Genomic DNA, 9,680 nt, shown 5'->3' with positions numbered 1-9,680 from the left:
TCAAAGACCATATAGCACTACTAAACTCTCCAGCTTCTGGTGCTTAGGAATAAAGCCTATTCATGCACTACGAAAATCCTGCAGGTAAGTGTGTTCTTGCTCAACTTTGTCAGGGTCCATCAATGATTTGAGCTCGTCGGGTTTGGGAAGAAATAAAATGGAAGAACCGGTAAAAATATCTTTTCATATTAATTTTAATAGAGTAGTGGTTATTTTTGCTCAACATTAAAATTGCTGGACAAAAAATAAATACCACATTAAATAATAACTACCACATTAAATAATAACTACCACACACCATTTGTACTGTTAAACACCACCCCGAAAAGAAGACAAAACCCTAACAAAACAAAGGCACTTTGACTATGTATTATATTAGTGTTAACGAAGAAAAATAGTTACGTAATTGGTGAAAAACTAATTTGATACATAAAGCATCTCGCTAAAGCTTGAAATTTGAATAATTAATTGATTTGAGTCCGAACCCAAAATATTTTTCGGATGTCGAGAGTTAAATTTCTTAACTTTGACCATAAAGTTGACCATAGAATCTTTAAAAGTTTTTAAAATAAAATTTATGTTTTTGAAAACTATATAACAGTAATATAAGTCATACTAATAATTAATAATTTAAAATATTTAATAAGTATATAAAAAATTATGATCAAAGAATAACTCGTTTGACTCACTCAAAAGTGTTATCATTTTTTATTTTTTTTTGAGACAAAGGAATAGTTTTTAATATGCCATAATATTAATACTTTTGAAATTTGTAATTTTAAACATATCTAATATTTGTGTTGCTGTAAAATTTCAACTATGCACCAATTAATTGCATTATTATTACATATATAAACATTAATTCAAAAGAAAAGAAAGTTCAAGATAAACTAGAATAGAGGGAGTATATTTGTATGGGCGATTGGCCACATGGTCCCAAATTCCCAATAACGCAAAACAAATATTCATTTGAGAGTTGAAGAATCCAGCGTCAACGCTATAAATCTGACAACATAAAGAGTCCCGTAATCATAATTCCTTTGCGCAAAACTCACACACGCTTTCATCAAAATAGTCGTCTGTTCCTCGACCAAATTGCTCTGTTTTTTCCATAAATTTTTTATTCTTCACTCCTTTAATCGAAAGAGTAGAATCTGGTGATCGAAAATGGGGTGTTGCAGTAGCAAGGCGGCAGATACTAAAGCCACCCGAATGGCTCGATGGCGTTCTACTGGCATCGTTGCTTTACGCGACTCCAAATTGAAGGCATTTCATTTCTTCTCTCTCTCTCTCTCTCTCTTTTTTTTAATTGTTAATAGTTTCTCGTGACAACTATTTGCTGACTGTATAAATTGTACTCCATTTAGTATTGAAATGAAATGATAGACCTAGTATCGTGGAATTGATATAGAGGATTTATATAGTCGATTGCGAGTAGTTTTGATTTAAGGTTTAGTTGATTGATTGATTTATTAGCCCAGTGTATGTTGCCCTGTGTTTTTCTAATTACTGTCTATTTTGGATCAAATATCTGTCAACTGAAAATATGGACTTTTCCTTCAAAGAAAAGTGTTCTAATTGACTGTTTGTTGTTTCAGATTTTGGTGCTGTTAAATTGCCAATTCCTTTTTCTATGTTATAGAGTTGTTTGGCGCGAGAAGCGTTTTACTTCCTTATGAGGAGGTTTATGAATATTTTGTGGAATTGACTTGGATGTAACCTTCATGACACTTTGGAGTAAACTGCCTAAGAGCAAAAAAGTTAATGTGCCGATAGATTAAGTTCACTATTTCAGATATACATAATTAATCATCTTCATGTAGGAGAATTTAATCCATGTATCTCTTTCTAGAATGTTTTCTGTTCTCTAAGGAACCTAGAGGTTTGATATGAAAGAGCAGGAAAAAAGAAATGGACAAGTGACCAAATACATTCAGTGGGAACTAATATCAGGTTACTTTTTAAGTAATTCCTTTGTGAAAGGTTTTCATTTTCATGAGTCAATGATGCACCTTTTGTCTGCACTCTGCAATGTCTTTAACATTTTTGCTACAAAGTTCGCACAGTCATGATCACATAGTACTCGTAATATAAATTTTAAATTTGTGAACTTTTTTTTCTGAAAAGTAAATGATCTGCATGAGAATTAGTTCAATTGATTATGCCCCATAAATTAGAGCAAGATTTAAATTCTATGGGTTCAACCTTTGAGGTTCTTAGTGTTGAATCCATTATATTTTTAATATTATGGGTTCATATCTATTATTTGTTCAATGTTGTCAAAGACGCGCTTAAAGCGCGCTTAAGCCCTGAAGCGAGGGTCAAAACATGTTGAGCGCTTCGCCTCGCTTTGTGGGCGCTTCAATGTCGCATCAAGGCTCTAAGGCATACTTTTCCTTGCCAATGAATGTAATCCTGAAAAGGCGATACTAAACAATTGATATTTCACTCTATCGTAATTTTTTTTCAATTTCTTTATCCATATATTTGTTATTCATGCTTATAATTATTGGTCTTGGACTAAATATACATATTTTTACTTTTTCTCCAGTTGCACCTTTTTTCATTAAAGCCCACGCTTTAATTGCGCTTTGCGCTTAAAGCCCCAACGGACCTTAGAGCTTTTTTACACTTTTGCCTTTGATAACACTGTATTTGTTGCAATTTTCGTGGATTTTTACACATAAATTTATGCTATGTGTCAAAAGTACCGTAACATTGGATCCGCCCCTGAATTAGAGAGGGGGAGTAACTGCATTTAGTGGCATCAGGACCAGTAGATGATTTAAGCGAGTCCTGGCGATGATGACATGCAATTATTTTTAACTGAAAGTGGATCTTTCCCTTCCTAAGCTACTAACTGTCCATGACTCAATGATGAGATCTGGTTGTTTTTGTCATGAAGTATCCATGTCTCGTGTGTGTGCGCGCATGTATTGCACATATATACATTCAACATGCATGCTTGTATGAGTTTCCTAATCTAATTGGTGGTATGGCTTTATAAGGAAATAGGTTTAGATCCCATTCACTTTAATTCGTGAAGTTGGGTACAAGGCTTGGATAGTGTCATTGTGATTGTAGCATGGATTCAGTAGTTACTGTTGTTTATTTGCTGGTTTCAATGAATAATGCTTGCTGTGAAGGAATGTAAATATGTCAGATAAGGACACAGTTTAATCCTTTCTGTTAATCAAATTCATGATGTCCTGACTGTTTTTTCCTTGTACAGTCTTTTCCAGATGAAGTTATTAGCCTGGAGAGATCTGTACGCACCCTCGACTTGACACACAATAAATTGGGTATTGCAATAATTTCTCAAGCTTTTGATTCCTATCTTCTTGTCGGTTCGAGTACAAAGATAAATCACAACAATTCCTTTGCAACTGCTATTTATGCTTATGCCTGTGTTACACTGTTACTTGGGGAAATTGTTTACGTCATTTATCTTTTGATCTCATTTTACCTGAAGCCTTTTGTTTTCCTGAAGCTAATCTCTCAGTCTTTGCATTGTGGCAGTTCATATTCCCATGGAGATCAACAAGTTAATTAACTTACAGCGTCTAGTAAGTACTACAAACGTACATGTTTGTTTCCTATCTTTGTGTCAAAGGGGCTTCATCAAAAGAAGAATATCTGATAAGATAACCTTATTATGTTATCAGTGCCCACATCTCATGATGAAAGCTAGGTCAGAATTGTTGGTCATATATTTGGAGCCAAAAGTCATTTAGGAAAAAAGGTACACGGTTTATTCTGGAAGAGAAATTTAGCAAGGTACGATTAGCTTCTTTTGGAAGGCATGATGTTGTCAATGTGATAATATAAGAGAAGGGAAGAGAATGAGGAATCTCCACAGTTGGAAAAACCTAAATTACTGAGAATTGGAACGAAACAGGTCTAACCGGAGCAAAATGGATACTAAGGATTGATATAGCTGACTGTACTAGCTCGGGATTGAGTATAGTTGTTATTGATGTTCTACTCTATCTTAGTGTCCACCAATTCTGACATAGGCTATAATTGCTTTCTTTCTTTTCTGCTTCATCCCTAAGGGAGACAACCTTTTGCACCTGCCCCAATATTTCTGGTATTTTTGCGTGTTCTCGAATATGTTTGATTGGGTCTGGTTGGTTTGTGGGGGGGGGGGGGTGAGTAATTGGTCTGAGTACTCAGTTATACTTTAAAAGTAGAAGAATAAGAAAGAAAGAACGAATTTACCATTAATAACCCAAAGTTGTACAAGGGGAAGGAAAGTCCTACTAAATAATTAATGCAGGTACTCCTAAATTTTAAAAACCTTGCAAAACAGGCATAAACGCAAACTGACTGAGCTTTATTTGGCACTGTAAAAAATAAAAATAGCTCTAGTATTTACCAAAACCTTCTCCTAAGGTAGATAATATTATGCTACATCAGAAGAAGTGTTGTGAGTTCTTTTCTTTTCTATTTTAGTTAAGAATTGTTAAGAATATGGATCTTGGGCCTAACTTAACCCCAAAGGCTAGCTCGAAAGGTGATGATTGACCAAGACTGCATAAGGAGACAAAACTCATTCCCTCAACCAATGTGGGACACTCTAACATCCTCCCCCTTCCTCCCACTGCTTAGGACTGGAATTTGGAACTTGGACAACATAACATGAGGCCACACACTGGAAAACACCATAAGGGGGATAAGTCTGGCTCCGCTTCCATGTTAAGAAAATTGACCTTAGACTTAACTCAACCTCAAAAGCTAACTCAAGGATTTGCTCAAGACCATATACTAGACAACAACTAATTCCCTCTACCGTTGTAATACACTCTAATAAGAAAAATCCGATCTGAATTTTCTCGTGGCATTTTCATGTCCCGATAGAAGGAAGAAGCATACCACTAATGTGGTTAAAAGCTTCTCTCCTTTTAGTCAATCATTACTAAGATAGAGTTTTTTACATGATATCGAAGCAAGCCCCTCATGTTTCTTCAGGCATATAGCTGGCTAGCAGTTCTATCCTCTCATTTGTTATATCAACGGGTTTGCTAAATATTGAGGGGAATGATTAAACATGTTTTCTAGTAAATAATAAGTGGTTTGTTCGGTTGGATATGTAAGGTTTAAGCAATAGCAATTGTCCAAAATATCATGGCGAACACCAAACAAGAGAGATGCTGGCAGCTTAACTTTAAAGGATGATTCTAGGCTATGAGAGAGAGAAGTCTTAGAGGAGGAAATGGCCATGTGAAAGATTTGGAATGCAAGTCAGCTCAATTTTTTATGATAAGGCAATATGTGGTGGGAAAAAGCCCCAACATACAACTGGTATACAAAAACTGGACCTACATGAAAACACGGTTCTCCATAAAATGCACCCAATCATCCGTGCTAACAGGAACCTCGGATGCTTCCAAAACTCAACAAAAAGTCAAAAATAAATAAATTTGTCCTAATCTTTACAAGAATATTCTCTACACCCTCAAACGCTCAACTAAGCTGAATCAGCTCTACTTGGGAAAACTGTATGCATTTCCCTTCTGGTGAGAAGTGTTTATTTTCGGACGACTCTGAAGAGGTTTTCATGTTTTATACTATTGATATCATACATGTCTTCTCTTGAATAACCAATACTATGAACAGTTGGTTATGTCTGATTTATCCAAAGAATTGAGTGTTGATTATTTCTTTTCAGATTTTGGCTGATAACCTTATTGAGCATATGCCCGTGAACCTGGGATTGCTTCAGTCTTTGAAAGTTGCAACACTTGATGGGAATCAAATTACAACCTTGCCTGATGAATGTAATTCCCCGGGATTCTAGATCATATGTGAAGTTTAGTAGATGTCTTTCTGCTATATATATTTACACTCTCTTTTCTAACAACCGAATGCTCTTGTATTCAGTGGGCCAGTTAGTGAAGCTTGAGCGTTTATCTGTCTCAGCAAACTTGTTAACGAGCTTGCCTGACACCATTGGGAGCTTGCGGAATGTAAGTGATCTATTCTGATGGTTTATATGGTGCCAGCTTACGCTGTTATGCTGTTCTATATAGTTGTCAGTTGAAATTTTTGCACTGGCTTTACTGCATTGTTCAATGTTATGTATAATGATGCTAAGGTGGCTAAAGAAATGGTGTCAATCTTGTCAATTAGAGAACTATTCAGCGAATTAATATTCAAATTAATGAGCTTCTCATCACTTGTTAGTAGAGAACTGTTCAGCAAATTGATATCCAAATTAATGAACTTCCCATCGCTCTTGTTAGTAGAGAATCATTCAGCAAATTGATATCAAAATTAATGAACTTTTTGTTCTTGCAACTGGAAACCCAACTTTTTTCCCAATTTATATAGTGATTCCACTTCACTGTGAATTTGTATTCTTCTCTTGGTAGTTAATGATGTCGCTCGTCTATCTTGTGCTTGTATTTTAGTTTTAGAAGAGGATCCTCGAGCTCTCTGGGGAGGGTGGTGGAGTTTGGAGAATAAGTGGCTCTTTGTGGGTTGTCTTGAGGTCCACCACACTGAGTGCCTTTACTTTCTCCTTCTTAATTCCCTCTGACTTCAATTTGAAATTTATTTTCCATAAGTTTTTCCAATGTCATTGATAACCGAGAAATGAAAAACAGTGTTCACTTGTTGTTCTTTTTCTGATTCTCGTGCTCGGTGACTTGGGATGATGAGTTAAGATCTTTCAATCAAGTTAACTGCTCTATTTCCTCTGGAAGTGGAACCCTTCTAAAAGGTCGCATATATTGTTATTCTATAGATCTTCTCTGTATGTGAGTTCGGTTCTATATGATCATGTTGTTTTTCTGTCTCTCTTAGAAAGGCGCACTGCCTAGACTCAAGTACTCTCAATTCATCTTATTTGAGAGCATAAGGCTGTAGAATTGACATTGATGTTCTGGCCGTGCAGTTGGTGCTGTTGGATGTTTCAAACAATAAGTTAAAGTTTCTTCCTGAATCTATTGGAAGTTGCTTCTCTTTGGAAGAATTGCAAGCTAATGGTACCTTCAGATTTTAGCTCGCCTATTATCTGATTCTTGCTATTTCTATATTTTGTTTGCTTTCTTGGTGCTGGAGCTTCATGTCCAATATACATTGAGGGATAAAGTACCAAAACGAAACAAGAACAAAAGAAGCATCCTTAATAAAAAAAAAACATCAATATAAAATTAAGTGAAAGTCATGGCCGATAATGAAATTGGGAGGGTGGTGGGTGACATAGAAGTCAAGGAATATCCACAACTCTCTTTTGTTAAGCTTATAAAACACTAGTCTTGGTGCCATTCATTTATATTTGTACATGATTTAAGGTTCTATTTTTCCTCAGAGTGCCAAATTAGGTTTTTACTGATTTTTCTGCGGTCTTGCTTATGAATACCAACTTTTTGTCGCAGATAATTCTATTGAAGAGCTTCCTGCTTCTGTTTGCAATCTTGTTCAACTAAAGTCACTCTGCCTGAACAATAACAATCTCAATCAGGTTACCATCTAATTCTCTCTCTCTCTCTCTCTCTCTCTCTCTCTCTCTCTCCTCTCTCTCTCTCTCTCTCTCTCTCTCTCTCTTCATTACACATAAATAAGTGCAATGCATTGTCACCCACATGGATAAGGGTTTGACTGTTTGTCTCACTGAAAAGCTAGATCTGATGCTGTGTATACGAGATATTTTCTGATGATGCTTGAAGAGTACCCTCTCTCGTTCTCTCTCTTAATATCTAACGATGCTATTAAGCAGAGTTAAGAACCCTCTTCGCACTATCTGTATACGTAAAGGCCCACACTGCTGCTCTGTGTATGGGTGCAAAAAGAAACATGCACAGTGTATCTAACTTATAAAATGAACATATTGCAAAATCTAGGTCTCTTCATTACACAAAATCATCCATATTTGTGGTCATGGATGGAACTTCTAACAGTCTTGTCCATTTAAAGCATCCAAGTTTTTGCACTCGTTCCTATCAGATATATGTTTTAACAAGATTCTCATGCTTGCTATTGGTACCTGTTGCTCAGATGCCTCTAAATTTGTTAAGAGAATGCAAGAGCTTGCAGAATATAGCACTGCACAGAAATCCCATTTCCATGGACCAATTTCAACAGGTTTTTACTCACTATTGTTCACTGTTTGATACTACTCAGTTATGTTAATCCTGGAAATGTCATTTACAGATAATGGTATTTACTTTTTTATTTCAGATGGAAGGCTTCAAGGAATTTGAAGCCCGCCGTAAACAGAAGTTTGATAAACAAATTGATTCAAATGTGATAATCAGTTCTAAAGGGCTTGATGAGGGTGTTGACTTGTGATTCCTCTCCACAGGCAGTTTACGTAAGGCTTCCGCTCTATCTTGTTAAATCTTGGTTTTCCTATCTTTACTTCAACAAGGCTTCCGCTCTATCTTGTTAAATCTTGGTTTTCCTATCTTTACTTCAACAAGGCTTCCGCTCTATCTTCTTAAATCTTGGTTTTACCATCTTTACTTCAATTCCTTTTTGAAAACTTCCCCTTACTGTATAGCCATGCGTTAGCTGTATTACACAATAATGCTCCTTCAGTTGCTGTCTAGCTTTTAGTATTTCTAGTAGCTGTAATGCCTACTTCTGACAATTCATTCTTGTCGTCTGATAGGACTACATGCATGTCTTCAATACTTTCTCTTACCTCCCAGCCTGGTGTGCCTGGAAAGTTGCCTCTTCTCATTCACGTCCCAGGCTTATATCTTGTACTATTTGCCATTATATCTGTACCACTAAGTGTGTATATTTTTGGGAATATATTAGTGACTTCAAACAAAAGATGGAGAATGGTAAGAATTTCTGATATAGTGCCATGGTAGCATGATAATTTTGTCCATCAAGTTTCTGAATCTGATTGATTTTCGTTGCAAAAGAGATTCCATGAGATGCTAGATCAATAATCTTTTAAAACTTCCCATTCAAACTGCTACGATTGACGATACTGATTTTTTATGATGATATCTCTGCAGGTTAACTTTGCGGCTTGAGGTTGGATGGCATTGTGACAGCTTTGACTTTGATGAAAGGCGATTGCTTGTGCCGCTTTACATGAGTCATTGTCAAGCCCTTCTATAGTTTATCATGGATTGTCAGCTTTGACTTGTGCGTAATTGTATCTATACTTGAGTTACACTAATTGTAAATGATATGCAGACTTAACGATTTCCTTTACCTTTTTGATAATTTTATACATATTCAGTGAGCTGTATATCATCATTCAAAACCAATGATTAAAAACCTTAGTAAACTTGTCTTATTTTCTCTCTCTCTTTTTTTTTGTTTAAAAAAAGTTATATTAATAAATTCGGTTATATAGGGGGACTGGAGAAGGGGAGGCGAAAGAGGTTAGTGTGGATCGAAACCCACACCTATTGTATGGAGTGCTTACTACAAGTCTTGGTGGAAACTAATGTTCCAATCCTAATACTAGCAGAGTAAAAAACATACTAAGTGATTTCTTTTTATTTATCTAAGTCTCGACGAATAGAATTATTTCGAACCTGTGATAGAAGGTAACACATACTCAATAGTGTGCATAATTTGGTCTGGACAAAACAATGGAGTATTATCTTTCCCAACAAACAACCCGGACATAACTGTTGGCCCGGGAACAGGTAAAGTTTTGAAGAATGATAAATGAACTCAGTCACGGACCGGGTCCATCATGTGAAGCA

General features: G+C 35.9%; 1 protein-coding gene across 2 annotated transcripts; it reads left to right on the top strand.

Moving 5' to 3' along the window:
• The first annotated feature begins 911 nt into the window (after positions 1–911).
• Positions 912–9,253, top strand: LOC104237311 (plant intracellular Ras-group-related LRR protein 7). Of its 2 annotated transcripts, XR_713595.2 has the most exons (11): positions 912–1,266; positions 3,233–3,302; positions 3,520–3,566; positions 5,672–5,780; positions 5,884–5,969; positions 6,899–6,989; positions 7,383–7,468; positions 8,002–8,088; positions 8,185–8,317; positions 8,618–8,795; positions 8,976–9,253. XR_713595.2 is itself a non-coding variant. In XM_009791432.2 (10 exons), the coding sequence occupies exons 1-9, from the start codon at positions 1,168–1,170 to the stop codon at positions 8,293–8,295; spliced, it is 786 nt and encodes a 261-aa protein (XP_009789734.1). In that variant the 5' UTR covers positions 914–1,167; the 3' UTR covers positions 8,296–8,317; positions 8,976–9,253. The 2 variants fall into 2 exon arrangements, 1 of the variants encoding a protein (XP_009789734.1); XM_009791432.2 differs by lacking the exon at positions 8,618–8,795 and having other exon boundaries at positions 914–1,266.
• The last annotated feature ends 427 nt before the right edge of the window (positions 9,254–9,680 follow it).

This window comes from Nicotiana sylvestris, chromosome 10 (assembly GCF_000393655.2).
Source record: "Nicotiana sylvestris chromosome 10, ASM39365v2, whole genome shotgun sequence".
NCBI classification, from domain to species: Eukaryota; Viridiplantae; Streptophyta; class Magnoliopsida; order Solanales; family Solanaceae; genus Nicotiana; species Nicotiana sylvestris.
The sequence above is the reverse complement of the archived record's forward strand: the minus strand, read 5'-3'. Positions and strand labels throughout refer to the sequence as shown.

Coding starts and splice junctions, on each gene's coding strand:
- LOC104237311 (XM_009791432.2), top strand. CDS start 1,168: ATGGGGTGTTGCAGTAGCAAGGCGGCAGATACTAAAGCCACCCGAATG. Junction 3,567..5,671: donor TAATTAACTTACAGCGTCTA/GTAAGTACTACA, acceptor ATTTCTTTTCAG/ATTTTGGCTGATAACCTTAT. Junction 8,089..8,184: donor CCATGGACCAATTTCAACAG/GTTTTTACTCAC, acceptor TTTTTATTTCAG/ATGGAAGGCTTCAAGGAATT.